The sequence below is a fragment of the Misgurnus anguillicaudatus genome, chromosome 10, assembly GCF_027580225.2.
Source record: "Misgurnus anguillicaudatus chromosome 10, ASM2758022v2, whole genome shotgun sequence".
Classification (NCBI taxonomy): domain Eukaryota; kingdom Metazoa; phylum Chordata; class Actinopteri; order Cypriniformes; family Cobitidae; genus Misgurnus; species Misgurnus anguillicaudatus.
The window spans coordinates 14948513-14975750 of NC_073346.2; the positions used below are offsets into that span (position 1 = coordinate 14948513).

The 27238-nt window shown below is 39.5% G+C and overlaps 2 protein-coding genes across 5 annotated transcripts in view; one reads left to right on the plus strand and one right to left on the minus strand.

Moving 5' to 3' along the window:
• tax1bp1b (Tax1 (human T-cell leukemia virus type I) binding protein 1b) overlaps positions 1 to 2627 on the plus strand; it is a 29015-nt gene extending 26388 nt beyond the window's left edge. For 3 of the 4 annotated variants that reach the window (XM_073871943.1, XM_073871947.1, XM_073871945.1), the window contains 4 exons: positions 418 to 601; positions 678 to 829; positions 1515 to 1594; positions 1788 to 2627. In XM_073871943.1, the coding sequence (XP_073728044.1) occupies positions 418 to 601; positions 678 to 829; positions 1515 to 1594; positions 1788 to 1986 (615 nt within the window). In that variant the 3' untranslated portion in view covers positions 1987 to 2627. The remainder of the gene's footprint in view (positions 1 to 417; positions 602 to 677; positions 830 to 1514; positions 1595 to 1787) is intronic. The other variant, XM_073871946.1, reaches the window with a different exon arrangement.
• Positions 2628 to 3942: 1315 nt separating this feature from the next.
• jazf1b (JAZF zinc finger 1b) lies at positions 3943 to 26067 on the minus strand. The gene is made up of 5 exons (XM_055210763.2): positions 25821 to 26067; positions 17704 to 17776; positions 11254 to 11450; positions 9966 to 10135; positions 3943 to 5964 (listed from the first exon to the last, which is right to left on the minus strand). The coding sequence occupies exons 1-5, from the start codon at positions 25933 to 25935 to the stop codon at positions 5788 to 5790; spliced, it is 732 nt and encodes a 243-aa protein (XP_055066738.1). The 5' UTR covers positions 25936 to 26067; the 3' UTR covers positions 3943 to 5787.
• Positions 26068 to 27238: the final 1171 nt, after the last annotated feature.

The window sequence follows — 27238 nt, forward strand, 5'->3', positions numbered from 1 at the left end:
CGGGGTTACATAGTTTAGCAGCATTTTTAAGATAGAAATATAGTTTTTACGCATACGCGAGGGTCCGTGAATTTTTGTAACCGTACGTATAGGCTTCGCATACATGTAAAAAAACGATGAAAGGCTAGTGCAGTGAAAGATTGTGCAGTGTACTGTATGCGCACACCGGATTTTTTGAAAACAAGGCATATTTTGTACGCGTAGGTCGCTTATGCGCATATAGGAAAATGTATTATGTAGCCTAGGAGATGAATTGCATTTCGTAGCAATGCCCATGCGTTGAACGTCCAAGTATAAACTTAGCAAGGCTGTGTGTTCGACTGCACGCGTACATTCGCATACACGTTCCATCGAGGGAGGTTTGTCCAACGAATTCAAACAAATCCAAGCAGTGGTGTTTTCTCTGTGTCACATTAGGAGTTGCAAAGAAGCGTCAGCAGAGAGGAAGAAAGCCGAAAAAAAGAAGGCAATCTGAACGTGCAGTCGGTTTTCCTTCAGTATGCCCTGCCTTATCCTCAGGATGACCCATCACCCCTGCTTGTTCCCCAGCGCCCCTCTGATCTGATGTTTGGTAACCCCTACTCTTCTACTGACTCCAGAGGTGTCTACTGTACATTTTATATCCAATGATCTCTCACTAGTTGTTCAGGCATTAAAGAAATTTCCTTTCCTGTCAGATGGAGCTGATGGAGAGTTCTCCGATGACCAGATGCCCCGACTGCCCCCAGTCGGGCCCCCATCCTGGGACAGCAACGTGGTCTGCATACAGCCCGCTCGTAACCTCAGCCGCCCCGACGGCCTGGAGGAACCAGAGGAGCCGCAAGCCACCGTAAGTTCAGTGTAGCTAGAGGGTGGGATTTGGGTTTTAATCACATCAGAACTACAAATAGGCATCAATTCGTCTCAGTGCTCTGTTGCATTGGCCTCGGGCAGCGTTTAGCTTAGCTAGCATTATTAAAGCCATGCTTACTCAGAGCAGAGCCATTAAGGAAGTGCTGATGGTCTTGGCCAACTGCACACTGTAGCTAATTGACTCATTAGCCTCGCTGACTTTACTCAGTGGATTTACTGAACTAAAACTAGTAAGAATCATAAAAATTCTAGACTTTTTAAGCACACGTGCTAAACTGTTCGCTTTCAATGCTTAATCTTCTGTATGCGAATGTTGATTCATACCAAAATGCTTTTTTGCATAGTTGTGTTTGACACATGAAAACGTCTCGGGTTATGTATGTAACTGTTGTTCCCTGAGAAGGGATCGAGATGCTGCGTCTCGCTTGCCATACTTCCTGCGTCCCTGTAACGCCATCTTTGGCAATACTTCAGATAGCGATATACTTCCTGGCCTCCGCTTCACCCTGTCTTTGTCGTTAAGCCTCACCATTGGTTGAATTTGATATACACATTCAGACACACTTACCCCTGGAAGTGCCCCCAAAGTGAAGTTAACTAAGGTGTGGGAACCCTGTTAACAGTTAAACTATTTATATTAAGCTATTAAATTCTCTCTTTAGCAAACCGATGACCAGCCTGCAGCCAATGACCCCACAGATTTCCTCAATGATGGACAGATGCCATTCTGCTTCGAGCCCAGGTAATCATCAAAAAAAGTGGGTTTCTGTCGTCCATGGGTTTGAAAATGTGCATTAGTCTAATGGCCCACCCACATTGCCAGTTTACTGCCATTTACACACCAGTTGGTCCAGCAGAACGCAGTGTTTTAACACGCACACACCTTTCTATGCTTACTCGTGCATTGTTTTATGTGATTCTCTCTTTCCCAACAGTGGAGAGCAGCAGAAGCGCTGTCCGCTCTGCGAAGTCATCTTCCCTCCTCACTACGACCAGTCGAAGTTTGAGGAGCACGTGGAGAGCCACTGGAAGATTTGCCCCATGTGCAGCGAACAGTTCCCTCTCGACTGTGACCAGCAGCTGTTCGAGAAACACGTCCTCACTCACTTCGACAGCAACGTGAATAACTTCTAATGGAGACGGCAGAAGATGGGCTGAAACCGTATCACCTTTAGCTCATTTGTGCTCATCTGTTTAACAGTCACTGTAAACTGCATGATTAGCTTTTTAAGCATTCGCCTGTAGAGAACTGATTCTGTATGGAGACACGAGCAAAGACTGCATACTGTTAATGAATTCAAAGTGACTGAGAGGGGGATAGGCAGTGTGTTATGTAAGGATTACTTCTGTGAATAGGACCACACTTTTGTTTCGAGTTTACTTTAAACACCTCTCCAATATCACAGTTAGCAGTTTGGGTGGTTTAGAATACATGAAGGATGACATAATAAAGCATTATTTCATTAGATTAAGACAGATTTTGCCTATAATACTCCGCTGTATATGGTGATATAAGAGGGTGATTCTTATAAAATGATCTATTTTAGAATAAGCTTTTAAAGATAAACCTTAATAATCCAAAAATAAGTTAAGTCTTTTTCTTTGTCTATTTAAATCACTTAATTTTAAGTACAACACGCATGCTCATGTTTCCTGTGCACTGAGTCACATTAAACTTTTTGTTCGTTTTCTTTAGGTAAATAAATATGGTCTCATCTTGTGTGCCTGTGTATTATATAGCAACTCTAAACCAATAAAGTTAATTTGAAGCAATATTTATACTGGTCGTGTGTTGACATTTAAAACGTTACAATGTTTTACTAAAATGTTTTATTAATAGCATCCTACTGGAAGACTGGAACTGTAAACATAGCAAATTTTAATATTGTGAATAATAATAATAAAATCAGGGTTCCCACGGGTCCTTGAAATCCTTGAAAGTTTGTGAATCTGGGGGGGGGGGGATTCAAGGCCCTGGGAAGTTTTTAAAAATCTACATACATAGATACAGGGCATTGAAAGTGCTTGAATCTATTTTATGCCAGAAGTTTTCTGGAAAAAAATCCATATTATTCCCTGTGTAGTGTAGGATAATATAAAAATTCTAGACTTTTTAAGCACACGTGCTAAACTGTTCGCTTTAAATGTTTTTATCATCTGTATGCGAATGTTGATTCATACCAAAATGCTTTTTTGCATAGTTGTGTTTGACACATGAAAACCTCTCGGGTTACGTATGTAACTGTTGTTTCCTGAGAAGGGAACGAGACGCTGCGTCTCCCTTGCCATACTTCCTTCGTCCCGGTCACGCCGTCTTTGGCAATATTTCAGATAGCGATATACTTCCTGGCTCCCACGTCACCCTGTCTTTGTCGTTAAGCCTCACCATTGGTTGAATTTGATATACACATTCAGACGCACTTACTTCTGGAGGCGTCCCCAAAGTGTCAACGCAGTGAAGCAGCGCGAGTTCCCTCGAAAGGAATCTTTAACAATGTATCTTAAAAGGTAACACGATGTTACCTTGCTCTCACTTGAAATGTGTTCCCACATTTAGTCCTTGAATTTGAGGGTATTGGACATAAAAAGTCCTTAAAAGGTCCTTGAATTTGAAGTGAACTAAGATGTGGGGACCCTGTATTAATAACAATAAACATTAAAGGGATAGCTCATGTTGTTTTAAACCTGTATGAATTACTTTTTTCTGATGAACACAAAAAAAGATATTTTGAGAAATGGTGGTAAACACACAGCATATAGTGACCATTGACTTCCATAGCAGGAAAAAATATTTTGGAAGTATTGTAATAAATGATGAAGAAAATATTTTGATAAATGATGGTAAGCACACAGTTGATGGTATCCATTAAATTTCATAATATTTTTTTATTCCTACTATGAAAGTCAATGGTTACTATCTGCTGTGTGTTTACCATCATTTCTCAAAATATCTTCTATTGTGTTCATCAGAAAAAAATGAGTAAATGATGACAGAATTTTCAATTTAAAGTGAACTATCCATTTAATAAAATATTATTAATAATAATAATCCTAAATGTACACAAAACAATGAATAAACATGACACGAACAATATTTTAAAACATATCAGAGGCCATTTTAATGTTTAAAATGTAACCAGGTTTACATTTACAAAGCAGCTTTTTTTCTTTTTTTGAATTTTGTTGCAGAAAATGTCACCAGATCCAAAACAACCTTCTGGCGTTTGACTTCATAATATGTAGGAACATTATTGTCCGGAAACTTAAGAAAATATAATTTAAAGCACTTACATATAGACGTTAACAATACATTACGTACACAATATATCAAATACTTCCCTCTGTATTGGCAGTGTAATACTGTCACGATGTTCATCTAAACTGATACTGCATAACAACAGGAAGTCCATGGAGTGATGTCATGAGTGGGCCCTGATCTGCCTGTGGTTTTTGGAGGATCTAGTGACTCTCATTTATTCCCCACCCCCAAGTACCATTCTGGTGCAAATGTCAATTTTTCAATGCTTAAATATCTTAGGGGTGGTTGGGAGTTACAAAAGGTAGCTCTAGTGAACAGGGCAACTTGGCACAGGTTTTCCCCAATTTACAGCTTATCAATGTTAGGGGTGCATATTAAGATCACATGAAACAGAACAATGCCTGAATCAGACATTTGGCTACACATATACTGTACTGGAATGCTGTGGTCTACCGCAATCCAATCAAAATAATCTCACTACAACAAACCAATGAAGGTATAGCAAATAAAAATGGATTCCCTTAACTAGAAAATCAAACAAAAATGTGAAATGTCATATCTGATTCACAGAATAGACTGCGACATCAGACATGTTGGCAATACATAATTCTTAAACGGGTTGGCAACTGGTCACAAAGTGCTTTAGGTTCTTTAAGTTCACCGGTCACAAAGGATCTGAGAAGTGTGTAACAGCTTACTCTTACAATATCAGGGCAAAATTATGATTCTGAAATGCTGGCGGTTTGTCACCTGAGAGTCACTTGGTGCTATAACTCAAAATTCATCAAAAGGGACACAGCACTATCAAAAAAACTGCACATCCTCAATAAATCAATATTGTCAGTCCTTAAATTCAGATGGTATTACACAAAATAAAATGTAAAAACCCAGACAGCAGACGACTCCGGGCCGGATCCGCATGGGAGCTGCTGACTACGGCGCGGATCCGGCCTGGACTCGTCTGCTCTCTGGATATAAAGTATAGAATTTCTGACTATGAAAGTTTATATACACAATATATAGCTAGGAATGTTGCTTATACAGGGTAGATATATTGTTTTATTACAAACATTCAAGCCGTTCCTGTTTTAAGTTTCACAGGAGAAGGATTCAAGAAGTCCTCGAGCTACTTCATTCAGCTGGTTTCGTTTGTAAAGTCTCCTCCAGGGCAACTAACTTTTTTTCTCAACAAAACAACACAAGATTATCTTTAACAATAAGCACCTTATATTAAAAAAAATAAGACGAGGAGAAAGAATGATAGAGAATGTGCAAAATACAAAACTGTGAACTCTTGATACAATACAAATAAGCAGAGGAAATAATACAAAAAAAATTAAAGCATGCAATACAAAATGTAGTGTTTTGAGTATGGAAGGCTGAGCGAAAGGCTCTTCATGGAGGTAGGGAATGGCAGGGGGTCTTCACTGAGGAAGAGGAGTATAAAAATATGAACGTCTCCTCCTTATGAGGAGTAGAATAAAAAGGTCAAATGTTTTTACAATACGTTAGGGAGACAAATGTCATTTAGACATTTTTTGGATGCGAGAGGACAGAAGATGGATCATAGTTACTGGACAAGCACAGCTGCTGGTGCGAAGAGATATGGAGGTGTACTGGGGTGTGTATTATGTATTTTACATGTATCTGTGCATGCTGATGGGTTGGTTGGCACTCTACTGCTGCATCTTACGGATGATGTCAGCAGAGACGGGGGGATGAAAGTTGATGGTGTGGTGTCTGAGCCCCTGAGAGCTTTTGTAGCTTTTACCACACCGGCACTTGAAGGGCTTGCGAACGCGAATCTGAGTGCGATGGCCGTTCTTGGCGTGGTACTTAATACCATTCACATTCTGAAACACAAAAGAAATTCAAGTACAGATTATATTTAGATTGCAAAGCATAAATTCAGGTTAAGAGTACTCTTATATATTATATATATCATGAAAAAGTGCTATAATTGGGTCCCCAGTGCTTCTATTAACCTAGAAAATGTGTAAAAGATCAACCCAGTAACTTAGTTTTGGTAAACCATTCTCTGCAAACACGTGAAAAATTGGACATTCAGATTTGGCTCCCTTTGTGATGTCAGAAGGGGATAATACTGCACTATCTAACCACAGCACTGCCATTCAGTGCAGAGATCAGCTCATTTGCATTTAAAAGGACACACCCAAAATCGGCACATTTTTGCTCACACCTACAAAGTGGCAATTTTAAAATGTTATAATAAATAAATTATCTATATGGTATTTTGAGCTAAAACTTCACATACGTACTCTGGGGAAACCAAAGATTTATTTGACATCTTAAAACAGGCTTGTGAAATGTCCCCTTTGAATGGTTCTTGATCGATTATGTGACTCACTGAATTAAAATCAAACTTAACCTATAATTTACCATTTTCTAATTTCCACCTTAAGAAACAGCATGTGGCATTTTAATATAACACCATTTGTTTGTGTTCATTTTGTATTAATAACACCCTACTTGAAGACTGGAACTGTAAACAGCAAATTATATTATTATTAATTATAACAATAAAAGATTAACAATAAACCATCAATAATAATAACATATTATTATTTGTTTGTATTCAGCTGAAGAAAGAGTCATATACATTATGTTGCATTTTTTTAAATATCACTAACACTTTAACTTCATAAAGCACTTTTTTTTTAGAGGCACAATGTTGTTTTGACAATGACGATGCATTTTAATAATCTGTGACATATAAAACACACAGTTTTCTGACAGCGGTTAAGGCCAGGCACTGTCTGAGCCCAAATAAACCCGAATTCGACCCACATCTAACAGCATGAAGGAACATGGAAAGACACCCTCCTGGCTGTCATCATCCATTTCCTCTTCTTATTGAATACAGCGCTCACATGCTGCACATCATTCATCTCAGCCGCCAGAACCAGATGGCAGTGGAAAATCCCATAAAACTCACAGGCCTTGTAGTGGACCGCATGTTCGCCTGTACAATGTATGCAGGCCTCTGAGTTCTACACTAACAGCCCGGCCCATTCACGACTATACAGTACCATCGTGTTTGAAAAGCTGTAGATTGTTGTTGTTGTTGATGGATACAGATGCTTTTTAATGAATGATAACCTTGAAGGTGCCAAAGAATGCATTGAAAGAATCTGTTAAATTCTTCTTTGATATTTACATGTAACTTTATTAAGTGCAAAAATGACCCAGAGACGGTTTTACATGTCCATTTGCAACCCTAGAATTTGCCTTTAAGACGAAATGGCCTACTATTACCTTATTTGAAAGGGTCATGAATAATAATGGTGAGCTCTGCTCTGATTGGCTGTTTCTCAGAGCAGCTCCTTTAGTAGCTTGGTGTGTGTAAACAGACCTTAGGTTTGAGCCTGTTTCAGACGAAGATACAGAATTTGAAGAATAATCAATTGTTTGGAGATTAAACAATGGACGTTTCTGAGTGGTAAGCGTATGTTTTTCAGTATGGACCTGCAAAACGTAACTGAAGTCGATAGTAGAACTTCAGCCTAAATGCTAGCATATAGCATTAACTAGCATACAGCGCTAACTCAGCAGTCACAACTTTGTTTTTAGCACTGTAACAACATTGTAATGAATTAAGTGTGTAATTTAACGTCTGTGACATCACAATCTGTGTTATGTTGAGATTTGCCTGTTTTCTAGCAGTCTTTTGCATGCACGAGGTTACATCAGAAGGAGAAAACAATCGTATTTGAGGCTCACAATATGTCATTACCATATACAGAGCTCTTATTATTCATGTATGCCTAGATAAATACAGTTTAACATTCTATGGCACCTTTAACAAAACCTAAAATAATGTCACTAAAAGATTTGGATGATTTCCTTTGGATGTTTTCGCTATTGTTTATCATTTATTTTACTCTCTGGTTCATATTGAAATCTCAAAAGAAGATGTCTATGTTCTATGCTATATTTTTAATGCAGATGTCAAGATCACAAATAGCAACCTACTAAGCTATAAGAGTCTTAAAGGAAAAAAACACCACCGTTTTTCAATATTTTACTATGTTCTTGCCTCAACTTAGACGATTAATACATACCTACATTTCTTCAATGCGTGCACTTAATCTTTGTACAGCGCATCGTGAATATGTTGGCATTTGGCCTGGCCCCATTCATTCCCCAGGATCCAAACAGGGATGAATTTATAAGGAACCAAACACTTCCATGTTTTCCCTATTTGGGGACTCTTACATGAGTAGTTACACGAGTAAGTATGGTGGCACAAAATAAAACGTGGAGATTTTTTATGTAACAGTCTTTAAATAAGGAAAGCATAGAGACAGAGCGCAGCGCGTCACAACCTGAAAACCACGCCCACCGGGGGGGAAAGCAATCCAACAGTCTCCATTGACTTTGTATTGCAAAAGGCCGCCTCCTTGTCATTTCTGGCTTATAACAAAAAACTGAATAATGCCTAAAAGCTGCTTTGGGACAGTATGTGCAGCTGGCGGGCCGAAGAGCCCAGAAATAAGTTTTTGTAGGCTGTCGAGCCGTAAAGCCCAGTCTTTGGGGAGAGTGGGGTGGATCGCCGATTGCGTTTCCCCCTATTGGACGCAGTTTTGCTGGTGGGAGTGCTGTGGGGGGTTGCCTGTTTCCATTTCTGTGTCTGGGCGCTCGTTTTTTGGGGTCGACAGCTTATAAAAAATTATTTATTTATATTTTGGCGTGTTAGATGTACACCTTGTCACAGCTTTTAGGTATTATTCTGTTTTTAAGTTTAATCTGTAAATACGTTTTTATAAGCTGTCGACCCCAAAAAACGAGCGCCTAAAGACACAAAAATGGACACAGGCAACTTTTCATAGTACTTCTATTAGTAGAACTGCGTCCACTAGGGGGAAACGTAGTCGGCGATCCAATTTATTCTCCTTAAAGGCTGGGTTTTACGGCTCGACAGCTTATAAAAACTTATTTCTGTGTTCTTTGGCTTGTTAGCTGTACATATTGTCACACAGCAGCTTTTAGGCATTATTCAGTTTTTTGTTATAAGCCAGAAATGACAAGGAGGCGGCTTCTCGCAATACAAACTCAATGGAGACGGTTGGATTGATTTCCCCCCCGGTGGGCGTGGTTTTCAAATTTGCATAACGGCGCTCTGTCTCTATGGAAGTGTTTGGTGGCTTCCAAATTCATCCCCGCCTGGATCCCAAGGAACGAACGGGGCCAAGCCAAATGCCAACAAATTCACGACGCGCTGCACAACGATGAAGTGCACGCATTGAAAATAGATAGGTGTCAGGACTCTGCCTTGAAGTCTTGTTATATTTGTATTTTGTCATGGTGGCAGAGTTCTGGCAGCCCCTGGCCTTGTGTGGAGGTTCATGCCTTGTTTTTGTGTTTGGCATGTACCTCCGGTGTCTTGTCATTTGTCCCCGCTCCCTCGTTCTCCTGCTTATTGTTAATTATCACTTATTCCCATCACCTGTTCCCGCTCGTTATCTTGTTTGCTTTCTTCTATTTAATGTCAGTGTATCTTTAGTTCTGTGCAGGTTCATTGTGTTCTGTTGCCGTGTTTCATGTTCCAGTTTAGTCTGGCTATCTAGTGCAAGTTAAGTGTTTGATGTGTTCATGTCTTGTACCCCCTCGTGGGTTTTGTTTTGTGTAAGAATAAACTGTTTTCTGTTTTCCCCGACATAGTCTTCATTTGGGTTAATCTGTCTTGCAATCCTCACAGATAGGTATGTATTATTTCATCTAAGTTGAGGTAAGAACATAGTAAAGTAATGAAAAACTGTGGTGTTTTCCTTTAAGGATCATCCCAGATCTAGAATGAACAGTGCAGTTTTCATACAGTAAGCATTTTTTTTACCTTGTATCTCTTTTTGCATCCGGGCACAGGGCACGCAAACGGTTTCTCGTCGCCTCCGTTCATGCACATGGAGCTGAGGATGGATTCTGAACTAATGGCACTTTCGGTGGTCCACGACTCGTCGCTGTCAGACTCTTCATATTCTGCTTCTTCTTCATCATACTCGCTACCTGAGAGCAAGTAGTAAGAAATCATTAAGTAACTGATCAAGCAGAAGATGTTCATGTAAATCAGTTGGTAAGGAATTGCAGATTAAATTTCTAGGGAATACACACATGCTTAAATGTATAGCTTGAATGCACCGTAATTCAAATTGGATGAACACATTGGCTTAATGCATAAATGTACAATAGGAACAAGTCTCCATTGGGCACGTTGAAGATAAGTTCATTGCTTAGGGGCACTTGTTCCTCTTGCCGAGTTATAACTAAAAACCTCGGATCTTTACCAACATCCATATTTTTTGCGGATGCACGACTGTACAGTTGTCTTTCTCACAGTCCCAATTACAACAATTTTCCTAGTAAGCAAAGTGTTTACATTTTATGAGAAACTATCTGGAAGGCACATTAAGGTCTAAGAGTTAATGCACAGTAATAGTATGATACTATTCAAGTTTATGTTCCAAACCCACACAAATAAAATGCCTAAAACATTTCATTGTGGGAAACTGAGCACATGTTGCTCCTGAGAAGACCTTGGGAAATAGCAGAGGAACAAAACAAATCTGTTAGTCTATTACAACGTGACAAAAAACAAGTATGGGCGGTTTGATGAAACAAACAATGCATATAAAAGCTGGGAAGGTGATGTCTGTGTGTATATGTACCTGTATAGGCACATGAAAGGGTGTGTCTCAATCCGCTCACTGCTTCAGCAGTATATACAGTACAATGCCTGGCTGTCGGCCATTTCTAGGTCTCCTTGTAAAAATCATTGTAGTGTACTAATACTCACTGAATTTCCTTCCGCAAGTGCTTTATGGTCTCTTGCATGCGTTTGCTTTATAATGACACTGTATTTTAACAGCTACAACACATCAGATACATTTATGCATTTGGCAGACACTTTAGATTTTTATCAGCATGTGTATTTCCCATGAATCAAACCGATGGCTTTGTTGGCACAAGGAAAAGAAAAAATGTTGCTTATTATTAAACACAGGAATGTTGTTGATACCTTGTAATCGTTTCATGTTTGATGAGTCATCTGTATTAATGAGAATCAAAGTGCCAAAATTCTTATTAATATCCATCAAAGACAACTAGGAAGTGTCTGGTGAGTTTACCTGTAGGGGTGCTGCTCCTGAATGAGGACGAGGGCGTGATGGGCGGGGTGACGGGCGGAGTGAGGTTCCCGCTATTGTGGCGAGGGGGCGTGGCCACGCTGTTGCGTGAAAGGCTGCCCATCAATGAGAGTGACAGCTTTGGCTGAACCTTCTTCTTTAGAGATTCATGATCCCGGCGTGCTGCATCTGTCACGAACCTAAAGACAGAGAAAGAACTTCATTGATCCGAGCCAACTTACAAATGATGGCAAACAAAAAACACAGATATAGCATTCTGGATCTATAAATCAGTTAAATCAGTCTATACTCATGTTTTCTGTTTTAGATGAGTGAAACATGCATGCATTATAGATGTAACAAAAAAGGTTTTTGGGAGACAACATACTTTATAGGAATTCTGTGAATGAAAATGCACAAACCATAAGCAATAATACCCAACAAATGGAGAAGAGACGTCTCTTCAAAGAACATTTCATATTTATTTTAATTTAATTTTGTATGCACACTTTTGAGTAAGAAACAGTGGTATGGATGTGGTATTTTTCCGTTACGGACGTGACAATTCTGAAAGCTGCACTTACTAAATAATGAATAAAAATGCTTTAAAGGTCCCAAAGAATGCATTGAAATAATCTGTTAAATTATTCTCTGATATCTACATGGAAGGTTTGTGGCTTTATTAAGTTCAAATATTATCCAGAGACAGTTTTACATGTCTATTTACAACCCTAGGATTTGTCATTTAAATGAAATGGTCTATTATTATCCTATTTGAAAGGGTCATGATTAATAATGTTGAGCTCTGCTCTGATTGGCTGTTTCTCAGAGCAGCTCCTTTCAGTAGCTCTGTGTGTGTGTAAACAGATCTTATGTTTGAGTCTGTATCAGACGAAGATACAGAATTTGAGGAATAATTAGTTGTTTAGAGATTGTTAATGGACATTTCTGAGTGGTAAGTTTGTGTTTTTTTTTAGTATGGACCTGCAAAACGTAACTGTAAAATCAATAGTACAACTTTAGCCTAAACGCTAGCATATAGCGCTAACTCAGCAGTTACTTTGTTTTTAGCATTGTAACAACATTGTAATTAATGTAATGTTGGGGCATACATCTCGACTGTAACGTCACAGTTGGTGTTATCAGTGTTGTGCCTGAACGAGTTCACTGAACGAAAGTTCATGAACTCGTTCATATTTTGGGCGAACATGAACTGAACGTACTGTATTTCTGCCTGATGAACGTTACTGTGAGCTCGTTCATTCTGGTGTTTGTGAACACCAGGCTCTCTCAGTTTAACGTCGTTCAATAGGGTGCCAGATCTCTATAGAGTCTTCCAGGCGAAAACCCAGCTAAAACACACTGTAAACAGGCCTTAATGTGTAGCGGAAAATCACCCAATCTGGCAACACCAACCACCAGTGTTTCATCGCTGCATGCGTCATCAAAACAAAAAGCAGCGTGGAGGTGACACACTAGCTGTGTCCCAATTCAAGGGCTGCGACCTTATAAGCATGGGACCTTAAAGATGAGCACTCGGTCTTTCGAGGTGGCAGCCTCAGAAGTTCGCAAAGAGAACTGAAATGAGACGGTCTAACCTTCAGACGATCCATAATTGGCGTCACCTGCTGCACGCGCCTGTCAGCAGGACATAGCGGCAACGTTTCTGACTTATTAAAATAAATATGAAATCAGAAAAAAATTAATTTAGTTTAGAAAATAGGACACGTTGATGTAGATTCAACTATTCAACAGTATATTAAATTAATCAACCTTAGAAATATATGCATCATAAAAATAATAATATTAACACAAAATATAACTTATAATACTAAAACAGTGACAAAAAAGTTTTGATAAATACACACACTTTTATTTAATGAAGGTTTTAATTGTTTATTTTTGAATATCCAGCCGTTCTATGCAGCCGTAGCAGGCGCGCAATGAATCTTGGGATATCCTCGGCTGTTAAGGGTCCATTCGTTCTATCCTTAACACCGCGGAGAAATGAGGATGCATTTTGAGGCTTCATTCTAATCATCCTTTGAATTGGGACGTCCTTACCAGCCTCAAGTCGCGCTGCTGTGATGCAATCGGTCTTAAAATACGTTCTTAGAAGGTCGCAGCCTTTGAATTGCGACACAGCCACTGACTCTGGGCGCTGATCCCTGCCGCGCCACACACATAGTTTAACATTAAATAACATCATATATTTGTCCCTAATCTTTAACGATTAACATAAGCTGCTAATGCATATTCTGGAAATAGACTACGACTAAGCTCACACTATTTAACCTGCACGTGCGGTGTGCGATACCTGCAAGTTGTTCGACACACGAGTCCGCGCAGCGCTTCTCGTGGTGTGCGACCCCCTTGAAGCATTCGGCTAGCTTTTCAAGGTGTGTGCAAGCAAATACAAAAATTAAAAGACAGTAAATGCTAATGTAAACCCTGGTTGGATAAGGATTTAAAGTTGGATATGAAGATGTAATCTGACGCATTTAGCTTCAGTGTTAAAACTGATAAAATAATTGCTGTCTATTGTTCTATATGGGCTATAACGGGAATCATTTTTAAATATGAGAAAAAAGAACTATAAATTAGTTGCTTTTCGGAACTGTGAACTATAGTTCAAAATTTTGAAATATAAACTATGAACTGAACTAGTTCATTTTCAAATTTCTGAACTGAACTTTGAACTAGTTCATGTAGAAAGTGAACTTTCCCAACACTGGGTGTTATGCTGAGATTGGCCTGTTTTCTATCAGTCTTTTGCATGCACAATGTTAACATACAAAGGAGAAAACAATCGTGTTTATGTCATTACCGTGTACAGAGCTGTAATTATTCATCTAAATACATTTTTCCATTCTACGGTACCTTTAAAAACTTTAACAGAGATTTTGCTGGTGTATTTAATCCACCAATTATTTAAAATTTCAGTATGATTAAAAACTTTACTTTATATGATAAAGTTGATATTTGCATGAAATTGCCCAAATACCTTAAGCCTATAAGAGACAGGATGCATGCTGCAGGATTCACACACCTCTTGACCAATAAACTTCTATGATTTAAAGGAATATTCCATTTTCTTAAAAGAAAAATCCAGATAATTTACTCCACCATGTCATCCAAAATGTTGATGTCTTTCTTTGTTCAGTCGAGAAGAAATTATGTTTTTTGAGGAAAACATTGCAGGATTTTTCTCATTTTAATGGACTTTAATAGACACCAACAATTAACACTTAACTCAACAAGTAAAAGTTTTTTTCAACGGAGTTTCAAAGGACTATAAACAATCCCAAACGAGGCATAAGGGTCTTATCTAGCAAAACGATTGTCATTTTTGACAAGAAAAATAACAAATATACACTTTTAAAGCACAACTTCTCGTCTAGATCCGGTTGTGATGCGCCAGGTGACCACACGCAATATGTCATGACATCAAGAGGTCAGAGGACAAACGCGAAACTCCGCCCCAGTGTTTACAAGTGTGTTGAAAGAGGACCGTTCCGACGTTGTTGTATGTCAACTGATACTAATTAATGTCTTTGTGGCAGTTTATTGTTTAAAATGGTCTGCAAATTTGCGTTTTATATATGTAACACGTGACCTCCCTACGTCACTACGTATTTACGTTAGGTCGCGCTGGACCGGACCTAGACGAAATGTTGTGGTTTAAAATAGCATAATTTTTATTTTTCTTGTCAAAAATGACAATCGTTTTGCTAGATTAAGACCCTTATGCCTCGTTTGGGATCTTTTAGAGTCCTTTGAAACTCCGTTGAAAAAAACGTGTTAAGTTAAGTATTAATTGTTGGTGTCTATTCTATTAAAGTCCATTAAAATAAGAAAAATCCTGCAATGTTTTCCTCAAAAAAATAACTTCTTCTCAACTGAACAAAGAAAGACATCAACATTTTGGATGACATGGTGGAAAATTATCTGGATTTTTCTTTTAAGAAAATGGAATATTCCTTTAACCAGTTTGTGATCAAATAAAGGACATTTTAAAATCCTTTTAAATTAACAACAAAAACTGTTAAATAGTTTAGAACTGTGCATATTTAGAAACAAACAAATTTAAAAATGACTTATATAATTTTATATTATAGATTTCAACAATGTTTTAGATTTTCTATAATTCGAACAGTTTTCACAAACTCCCACTGTGTTTTTCCAAAAGTGATTTTCCTAGGTTCAATTGGGAGACCGTATGAATCTGTCTGCCTTAACCAACTGGAAACGATCAACATTTTAAAGTAATGCAATGAAACCAGACGCTCCAGGAAAACATGGCTGCTACTGAAAAAAACTTGTGGCAACAAAATGAAGCACATTTGCACATTTATTGCCTGACTCAATTCATCAGGTCTAATTAAAGCCTCGTGCTTTAACCAATATATGAGACCATATATTCCAAATTTGACTACATGCAAAATAAAAAAACATTTCATAATAATTATTAACAGCATTGTTATTTTGCTTTCTTCTCATTTATTTATTACTGTGTACGAATGTGCAGTTTGCTCATTTTAACTACTTATAAATGTTTGTTGATGCATCAAAAGAATAACTTGTGTCACTGTAACATCTTTCCATAAGTTACTATGAGCTGAACTGTTTGGTTATATTTCCCTGTTTGTCCACCCTATAATCCTCTCCAGGTGAAGTGGTGAGTGATGTTACATACCCCACTGTGAACACTGTTCAACTCCAAAGTCCCGCCTAACATGGGACCAATCACAAACATTTAAAGCAAATGTTTATTTTACAAAATCAGAAATGTAAAAAAAATGCAAAGAAATTATGTTTAAGTTGTTGAAATAAATGTTTTGTGGTTTGAAAAGTTATTATGCTTTATGATTTATTATTGCTGCCACTTCCAAGTACTCAAGAACTATTACTGTTTCCTGCAATATAAATGAAGTGTTGTCAGCCTAGAAATTTGACAGCCAGTGAGGTAAAGAAGCTTGTAGTATAATGTGTGTTTTGGTACAGCCAATACAGTGTGGCCTATACCATGATGACAAAACACCTCCCTAAGTCCAAGTTTTTTCATTGCAATATAAAACGGTCTGTAAATGTATGTAATAAAACATAAAAGTTTGCACAGACTTATTAAAGCTGCTCAGAAAAGCCACATAAAGCAGACAGAGCAAGACATGGACACAAAAGGGTCTCCTCTTCATTATCTAAGAATTTCCACTACTATTCAGCCCATTAAGGCTGTTTAATGCTGCCTTCTGTATGTAATATAGCTACACAAACCACATTCAACAAAGTCGAGTGAAATTATGGCGAGTGTACAGTATATGAAGGCTTGGGTGATGGTTTGAAGTTCATTACAGCTTTAGAGGAAGTAAAGGAGACTTGACCACACAAGAATACCGACTAGAAAGTATAGAAGGCATTAAAGGACAAGTTGGGTATTTTACACTTAAAGCCCTGTTTTCAGATAGAACGGTTTTGACTGAAATTTTGACATATGCGGCTGCCCCGAGAATTTTGGGGTGTGTATTGTTTCACCTCCCACCTCTATAATGGCTGTATAGGTGCACAGGAACAATCCTTCCTAAAATGCATTAAACTTTCGTTTACAAAGACGTGAAACTCACCGAGTGGTCAGGGGTGTTCACTGAAATGTTCACACAAAAATCGCTGCAAAAGATGCTTTCCAACAGGTGTTTTAGCATTCGTTGTAAACTTGTGGACCTATTTTTCCAAGCGTATCACACCCGTGCATTCTTCCGCTGAGAGCTTGAATAATAAACACTCCAGCCCAGTTGGTGGCGATAATCCACCTTTGCCAATTGCAACAATACAAACAACGTTCCCGGCGCGGAGTAATACCGTACCTCACAGCACATCTAATACAAGTCAATGGAGTTGGACAAAAACTACGATAAAACCTGTTGGAATGCTTATTTTGCAGCGATTTTTGTGTGAGCATATCAGTGAACACCCCTGACCACTCGGTGAGTTTCACGTCTTTGTAAATGAAAGTTTAATGCATTTTAGAAAGGATTGTTCCTGTGCACCTATACAGCCATTGTAGAGGTGGGAGGTGATACAACAAACACCCGGGCCAGCATCATATGTCCAAATTTCAGTCAGAACCTTTCTATTTCCACAAACAATCTAAAACATAGCTTTAAGTAAAATACCGAACTTGTCCTTTAACAATTTAACTAAACTCATTTTCTCTGTTATTTAGGTTTGCAACACAGCTTAAGGGCTTAATGCACTCAACGCAAAATAAATTACATTGGTATGCACAACTACATATCAAACACTTATATATAAGCCTTACTATGAATGAGAATTGCTGTGTCAATGAATGTTAAAGATCTTAACTAGACAATTTATGATGTGGAGATTGGAAGCATGTGTTTGAGACAAAATATGAAGTTTTAATGAGGTAGACTGAGAATCTAAATAGCCATGTACCTGTTAATGTAGCTAAGGGCGACATACGTGGGCTGCTGAAGTTCCTGTTTCTCCAACACGCGAGGATCTGTGTCTAAACAAAGCAGGGAAACAACCAAGTCATTAAGAATAAGAACAAGCACATCACAAAAACAACATTTTTGAACATTTTGAGGCTTTCATGTGTTTTTACATTTCATTACATTTGCATTCATTGACTTACATTGTATTCAAGCTCAACAATTGATCAGTATTTTTGCTCCCTGAGAATCGAACTCATGACCTTGATGCAATTGAATCATTCAAAATAATGCACATATCAAATGACAATAATTTCTCTGAGTGTGTGGCAGTAATGTTGTTAATCTATATGTGTCATCCCAAAGTCATTGTGGGCCATCAGAGTCAGTGAGTTTGTAGATCACGTGTCGATGCCATAGTGAAGCTATTACTTACTTTATTGTTAAAGTCATTGACTTTCAAACTCAATACAAGATTCTGCCACACAACTCGTCCACAATCGCTTGCAGATGGCAATTACCTCCATTAATCCAGTTTTTTCATTTAGCTCTAAGGAAAAATAAATCAGCACTTTGAGTTTGGGAGAGAGACTGCAAGTATAGCTGTTTGGTAAAACGTAAGCCATTTGGTTAGTGTCACACCACACCATTTCTCCCAGATGTCTAGTGCACTCCAGTCCAGGGCCACCCAGACCACCCTCCAAATGCCCCAATGCAAAAATATAGGATTGGGCATTAGTTGTGCACATTGAAGAGTTCAAAACTTCAAAGTGAAAATATGTGCCTGGCTGTTCTGTCAAAACTGCTCCTGGATGTCTTTGGTTAATGTTCTCAGGAAGCACTGATGCACCATGTGGACAAGGCTGCCATCTTGTGTCGAGATGATGAATATTGAATTATTTTCCTTTTTCAAATATGTTACATTGCATATGGCCAATTACATGCTTCCTGTCCTATCCAAACCCAAACTGGACAAAAAAATTGTAAGCACGCAACATTCGGCAACCAAACGTCCCTATTGTGGTCGGCTGTGCCCGCATACCAGCGGCTCTGCCAGGGTAATAGTTTTCAGATGCCGGCCTCTTAGGGCATTCTTCAACGCTGTTAACACAAGCATTGCCAAAACACAGTTACATCTAATGAGCCTTCCCTGTGCACCCCTGTGACGCATCTCAATGCCTCTTTTAATGCCTTTGCTGTGAGTAAACACATTTCTGCCCACATTTCGGTTTAACCTGAAACATGTTTCTGAAACACGTGCATGTGAGAGTGCGCTTCCGGCCAGCGTGGCATCGCTCTGCCACCTCTTCATTAAGTAGGCCTGCAAACCGGGTTGTCACCATAGCAACACCCACATGCCTCACATGTATATATAGGGCACTAGCCTATACACCCACTATAGGGTTGGCGTTTAACTTGAAAGCTGGTGTTCTTTTGGAGGTACGGTAGGTAGGTGCGCGGTTAAAGCTTCCAGCTCAGTCTGTGCCTCAGCTCAAGTGTTTCATTAGCATTGATTTAACTACTGTGAGAAAGACCCCACACCTTTCTCCCAAACACACACACACAAATCACTTTAGGCATTGCACTGTTCCCGTGCCAAAAAAGGGGGGTTTGTGTGCTTGCATATGACCAACGAATGGGAAAAGCCTCAAAAGGGAAGAGCGCACACATGAATCAATCCATACACGCAGTCCGTAAATCAAACGCAAGTATCCCGGGGCCCTGCCCAGGTTCCATTAGGGGCCTAAAGTCACTGAGGGGCCTCGGGGCGGCTGCCTACCAGGACCCCATTACAGAAGAGAGGTGGTCCACAAGTACACAAACAGGTGGTCTACCATGGTGGTCTTTCTTAAGACAGAAGTAGGACTTAATACTTGAGTACAGTTTAAATAAAGTTTCATGATAGGATTCGGAGCATCAAAGTTTGATTTTAATCTTTGGCACGTCTCAAAGTTGAAAAAGCTGAAGTTCACACACCATTTAGCCCAGCTCTTGCCCGTCCGGTGTGTTCATGTGTGTTTGTATTATGAGCTTAGGTAAAGTCTTGCATTGACTGCATTCCTCAAGCCAGCTGGTGATCTAGTCAGCAACACATGCACCCTTTCTTTACACCCTTTTTAGATTCTCGTCATCATTCTGGACATGTTACACTTCAAAACCGTGCTGTATGAATAGTTACTGCATATCTTTCTGCATTATGTCTACAAAAACGAGTTAACTGCATGACTGGGTGGTCATATACCTGTAAAGACCACAATGAATGCATGCATGCATCCGATTCCGAAACACACAGACACACACGTCCTAAATCAGCAGCGACCCCCTGCCACGTTAATCCAGGTAATATCAGTTCTTCCTGTCATTAGCTGGCCTGTGCCGGGTTCGGGTGGAGCGCAACGGGGCGGGTGGGTGAACAGGGGGTGTTGGTTTGAAGTAATTAGGTCCACCAGGTGCAGCTCTGGGGGCAGCAGTCACTGCTGCTCAAATTTATTATTTCCGCTGAGATTTTTTTGTTGTTTTTCTTTTTTTTTGCAGCCTCAGCGTGCGCCCTGCGCAGTAAAGCTCAGAGACGCACATTGTTCAGAGGTCTGGACATCACCCCCGCAGAGCTGACATCTTGAGAGCAGAGACGTCTGTCCAACACACCGAAGCTAAAGCCTTTAAAAGCAAGTGGTCTCACAAAGGACGACACTTTTCATTATAGCCCTACGCGGATACTTTTGAACTAAACATCAAAAATGACTTCTTTTATGGCAGTCTCTGATCACCAGGAGGATTTAGGCTAGCTAAATACACCTAGTCGAATGTTTCTGAGCAGTGTTACCCATTCAACTCTCTAAATCATCTCAAAGTCGTATTAACACATTTAATGTGAAACCCTTGGAGGCTGCAGTGTGCCAGTTTTAAATGTAAGCATTTTTAAGAGCTGGACGTTGAAAAAGAATTGCATAAATTGTCACTTCCATCAAGAGTCCCGATTGGATCTTTTTTTTAACTTCCTTACACTAGTCACATGAGCCAAACAGTGAAAGATTTAGGCACACCCCTGCGTCTTTTCCTATTTACTCCGCTCCTCAATCAAAACAATGCCATAACCATAAACTAAAATTTACTCTCAAAGTGATAAAATATTACAACCTTAAAACTTCACAAGCTCATTTGTCGTACTCAATGAGGCTTATCGGTTTAGCCGCCCAGCCTCTTCCCATGACAGTGTGCCATCGCCCTCTTTTGGTCACACACCCCAACAGCACTTGTCAATGAACCTACCTCACCCCCTAGAATGCAAGCCTTGTTTAACCGAGCCTTGTTAATTAAAGCAAAGATCGGTTTTAGCACCAGGTCCACAGATGAGGAGGAAGAGAGGCCAAAATCCAGCATCCCACTTTGTAATTAGGTTTCCTCCAAGCCAACGTGGGCCCACGCCAGATTTCACACCTCACCAGGAACAGGGCTGCGGGTGAGGGAGGGCTTCATGAGACACTAATTGCCTCATTACTGGCCAATAAGTCACTTTAGCCGCGTTATGTTTTAGCTAACACCCCGGACACATGTGAGACATGTAATCAGTATTAAAACAACCTCAGCTTGGGTCAGCTGCCTGGAGTTGATCAAACTCCATCACGTCCAATTCGAGGCAGACGGGCACCGCTTGTGTGTTGACACTTTTAGTTTGTATGTAAACTTGATTGGCCTGTTGTTAGTTTAACTCGGCACGTAAATCCCGCAATGAAAATAAACCGAACAAAGGCAGGACGGAGGTTATCAGTTTTCAGGTATACAAGTCCCCTGTGTGCTTTTAAATAAGTCGTGTGATTTTGTTGCGGCTGATGTGTGTTGCCATTGTGGCAACTAGGCCCATATTAAATTAAGCCTGTCCTAAAACTCTTAGCAATATACAGAGGGTTCTAGAAATGTATACTTTTCATTCTGCATACATTTGGATACTTTTATCCAAAGCAACTTACATTTCAGTTCCCTGAGAATCAAACATATGACCTTTTTGCTGCTGATGATGCAATGATCTACCAATTAAGCAATCTGAGTGGATTGACTAAACATGATATTAAATCTGCTATGCACAAACTCAACTTTACTAAACACAGCTAATAAAATAAAATTTGTTGTTTAGAAGTAATTATTAAATGGCTTATTGGAATACTTGATTCTGATTGGCCGGTCCAGTCGCGATATTTGCGGGTTTGTTATTTCCGGATAAAAACTAAAAAACTTAAACAACACACGATAACCCAGATGCAGCAAAGCATTTTAACAGGTATAGTTTAAAGGCAGGGTATCATATTTGCTGCTGGTTAAAAGTCTCCTCACATCCTGATAGCAATCACTATGTTAAGTTGTTTAAATGTATTTGTAGTTTATGTCATCTGTGAAAGGCGTAGGACCAAAAATGTTTTAATCAATCATAGATCTCGGTCCGAACGGACGTTGCCTTTTTTGTCCCTCATCCGTAAGCGTAATTTGAATGCCTTTGCGCAACTTGTTCATGCAGACAGCATACGTCATCGGCCCGTTCACGTGCACTCACCTCCCGTCTGTAAACAGAGGGACAATGGCAAACTTTTCTGCTGAATTGACAACCTGCACATGAGCCACAAAACGAAAGACATCTTTTAAAATAACAACAGCAAAAACTGCCTGGATCAGCAAAGAGCAAAAAACTAAATGAACATCGGTAACTTTACGGCTTTACCACGAGATGCAAACAGCTGCAGGAGGCAAAGGGTCTGAAAGAGTCGTTGCACTGTTTATTTTGGTAAGGTAGGTACGCGATATGTTTGTGAAATTTGTGTTCGTTTACGGATTAGCGTAACGATATAGTTACTACGTCTACACAACCGAACGTGTGCTTTAACTAATTCTGGCGTAAACCAGTTGTTTATGTTGGTTATTTTCGGAATGTTATTCACTTTGTACTTTATGAATGAGACATGAGATGTGACCGTCTGATCTGTGCGTCTTCATGTGTTTTGAAAGAGGCGTGACTTTGGATGGCGATTTGAATGGAGGGTGGGATCGTGATTTCATTGTTAGTCGCCTACCGTTAGCATTTTTCAAAATTAGATACCCTACCTTTAATATTACACAAAAATTAAATATGACTATGTCTTTTAATAACATATATGACATATTTACAAATAAATAAATCAAATAGTGTTTGTTATATTTGAATGTCTTGTCTTATCTTAAAACCGAAAACAAACAGGTTTTCATTGTGGAAGTTCTGCATTTCTTAAAAATGATCAAATAAAATATTTCAAATCAATATTTAATGTTCCTTACCTTACTTAAAACTTAAATAGCTGTGTAATAAGCAGGATAATGTACAGGCAGCCGGTTGTTATTGCGAAATAAGCCACTTCAGTATGATACAAGACCCTCTGCTTCGCGTCAGGTCATGATCACACTGTCAGGACTTATAACAACCTGCTGTGTATACATTGACCCTTACCTGTGCAGTTTCACTGTCTATTGCACTTGGTCAAGCAACACTGCGGCTGCTTACTATCAGCATATCTGTCAGATGAGTCGTATCAGATGAATTTTCATCGAAGATACAGTACATATGCAATGTCATGCAAATGTTCCCTTTCTGTATCTTCTGTGTAATCTATGCAATCTGACATACTTTTTATGTTAATTCTCTACTTTAAGCATCTGCATTCGGTGCTTTAAAGGTGCAGTGTGTAAATTTTAGCAGCATCTAGTGGTGAGGTTGTGAATTGCAACCAACGGCTCAGTCCACTGCTCACCCCTCGCTTTTGAAACACATAGAAAAGCTACGGTAGCCGCCACCAGAAAAACATGTTATCGTCGGAGACAACTTAGTAAAAATATTTGGTCCGTTAAGGGCTTCGGTAGAAACATGGTGGCACAAAATGGCGACTTCCACATAAGGGGATCCTTGGTGTATATAGATAAAAACGTCTCATTCTAAGGTAATAAAAACATAACGGTTCAATATAAAAAGGTCTTTATACACCCCTGATAATATAGTTTTGTATATTATTTTGCATTTCTGTCAAGAGATCCTTCTACAAATTACACACTGCACCTTTAAGCAGTCAAATTACAGGAAGGCCTAGATCAGATTAAAGTAAAAATAACATTCACTTATACTTAGGTTCCATATGCAATCCTTAGAAAAATGATGCATATCGACTGTCTGCAAATCTTTGTTCGACTGCAGAAGTGTGTAAAGCAGATGACTAAGGATTTAACTCCAGACAGTTACTCACTGATCTAACCCTCATAAACCAGCTGAGCGTATCAGGAATGTCAGTCAACGGGGTTGGGGGGGGGGGTTATCTGTAGAAGCAGCATTTCTCCTTACAAATCTCCATGCAGGCTCTTGCCAGAGTCTATTGGAATGGACAGGTAGCCACGGTATTAAATTACAATAACAAAGACTCCAGTCCACTTGATGGAGATATCAATCAGTACTACAGACTAGGCCATCATTATGAAACTGATAGCATGACTTACTGAGAGGAGTTTGATCGTGACAAACAGGTACAGGGTTGCGTATTAATACCCGTATGATGTGGCACTGAGAAAACCTTTGCAAAAAACACATCCATGAAGCATATAACCTAAGGTATAGCATAATGCAAATTATAAGTGATAACCACAATAGCAGCACAACAAAGCAATGAAAAGCTGTTACTTAGCTGTTATAATGAGAAAAATAAACGTATATTTCAGATATTCGCTCTCGTTTTTATGTCCCTGTAGACACCAGGGTGACCCTATGACTTGTTATGCAGTCCAAACACGCACCGAGAGGAAGTTTATCTAAAAACAAACGTTTCTCATCAACAATTTACTCATCCCATTCCAGAAGAATATGACTTTCTTTCTTCAGTATCCATGGCAACCCTACTGAAAAATCCTACTGCATAACCTGGTAGCTGGTTTTAGCTGGTTTAAGGTGGCAGTAGATTTTTTAAGCTGGTCTTCCCAGCCTGGCAAAGCTGGTGGGTCGGCTGGTCTTCCAGTCTGGACAGTCCAGCTAGACCAGGTTAAAAAGTGACAAAAACACAGCTAAACCAGCTTGCTACACCAGCAAAACCAAGCTGGGAGACCAGCTAAAACCAGCTTATGCTGGTCTTAGCTGAATTTTTCAGTGGGGTTGTGGGTTCAAATGTGTGCAGTGATGTGTGTGTGTTATGTCACAAAACACACAAATTATTTGTGTACAACTGAAGAAAGGAAGTCATTTGCATCTTGGAAGACAGGAGAGTGAGTAAATGATCAGCGCTTTTTCATATTTAGGTGAATTACTGCTTTGAAAACAGGCCAGTCCAGGAGATGAGAGCTTAACAAAAATGCCATATCTGTCCAACATCTCATGCATTGAGAAACTGATATGCCACAGTTGCTTTATAATACTCTGGAGGACACAATGGCAGGGTTTATTGGTTAAACCTGTGTCAGGCACCTGAGAAAACATCAGAGTGATATTATAGCCTTTGGAACAAGAGAACCATGAATGCATAAAAATACACCCCCACAAGCACGTACTTTCACTGTCACCTGATGCTGAAAATGTAACTGCTCTGACTTTTGTGTGCATAAGGTGGCTTATAATATTAATGCATGTGTATATGCTTGCCATTGACACGTTATAATCAACTTATAACGCAAGAATAACTCTCATACATGCGCACCTTCAGGTATCCGTTATATTTAGCTATTTCTTACGCATTATGCATTAGTTAACACGCATTTGGTTAACTTCTTTGGGAGCTGAAGCATGCTTATGGTGTTTATGAAGTGCGCTTGATATGTACACACACCTCCACAAGCGCAGCAGCAGCCTTCGGGCCTCGCGCAAAAATAACAACCGCGATACCCGCTCGCGCGTTTACACGTTCACATAACCTGCTACGTTAAGAGGGCAAAACAAAACTAAAAACCCAAATCAATTTGCACATTGTGCTGTCGTCAAAGCGTCGCAAAATCGATCAAAACGGAGCGATCGGTCTCATCGCTTCACCACACCTAGCAACAGCGACGCAGGAAGTGAGTGTGAGCGCGCGCCGCCGGCCATTGCGCGAGCTGCGGCTGCACGGATTGCGTATTCGCGAGCTCACTTACCGATGTGGTTATCTTCGATGTGCACGATGAGCTCGGCCAGCGACTCGAAGTGCAGTCCGCAGCCCCCGAATTGACAGATGTTGGAGAAGAAGGAGGCGGCGGCGATGCCTGTCATGGTCTTCGCTACATTGAAGTTGTTGCTCGCCGCGAGCGGAAAGCAGATTGCACGCACGCACGCGCGCTCCCACCGTCAGCAGGCAGACAGCGGCAGCAGCAGCAGCTGGATCTCGAAAGAGAGAGAGAAAGAGAGAGAGAGAGAGAGAGAGAGAGAGAGAGAGAGGGCACAACAACAGCGCAACGAGGCTCCACCAGCACATACGTCATACCTGTTGACATAACATACTGTACATTACAGTTTTATCTGCCCTGGACAGAAGATCTGAATATAGCATCGGTGTTCCTTTGCTTTGTACAGTATTAGGTACATTGGTGAATTCGTGTGGTCTGGGATTTTTTTGTCATTTTGAGCGAATTATCTAACAACAGATCAACATTAGACTTTCTGAAATCCTTAAGGTGTTTTCTAACCACACCAGAAATAATGTAGATACACAGAGGAGACATGCCACACCTATTAAGTGTTTTTAGGGGGGAAAAAATTCTGCCTGAATTTCTGGGACAGGTCACTTTGTAATCTAGGACATATGTATTGGGCCTTAAAAAAAGGTTATATTCATGGCAAACACTCAGAGGTGGTTTTTAGACTAAAATAAATGTAAGAGTTGTCCAAACTGAAACAACTTGCATTGACATTTTAAAATGCCCTTTGTTTTGCCTCAAAATGCACATAAGTAATGTTTTTAGGAAGGCACGTTTGTTTAAACTAGTTATATTTCTTAATTAAACTTAGGTCTAGTCCTGGCTTAAGCTAATCCCTGTCCGGGAAAACACCCCTCAATGCTTAGCTAAAGCCAACATCTTTTTAAACATGCCTTAGAAAAGATGTTACTGGTGTGTATCTTGAGACACACTGGCATATTTTAGCATCTGTCAGTGCAAGTTATTTTCAGTTGAGACAGCTCAAACATGTATTTTAGTCTGGGACTAGCCTTAAGCCGTGTATGTGATATTGGGGGTATATCACCAGTTTTTTAAAAGCATTATGAAAAAAATGACAAGTACAAAAATCTGAATAAAAAATAGTCCAATATTAAGAAAAATATTTTTTATCTCTACAGGATTAACGATCTACTGTGTTAATTCATTGAATTCATTGAAAATTATATTAAAAATAAACTAAAATGTAACTAAAATACAATAAATGTGCATTACTCATATTGGCATTAGACATAAAATCCCTAAATGCATATTCCCCCCATTTGAAGGCCATCTCAAATTTCCCAAGACATGCTTGTCCCACATTCTCAATCATGTTTGATAATGTGGGACAACACAAAAATGTTTGAAAAAAAAACCTA

Bases quoted from the DNA above. Each gene is read 5' to 3' on its own strand.
- jazf1b (XM_055210763.2), bottom strand. From the start codon at position 25,935: ATGACAGGCATCGCCGCCGCCTCCTTCTTCTCCAACATCTGTCAATTC. The intron at 17,777-25,820 runs GTAAGTGAGCTC...TGCTTTGTTTAG, and splicing joins CATCGAAGATAACCACATCG to ACACAGATCCTCGCGTGTTG. The intron at 10,136-11,253 runs GTAAACTCACCA...ACTTGCTCTCAG, and splicing joins CAGGAGCAGCACCCCTACAG to GTAGCGAGTATGATGAAGAA.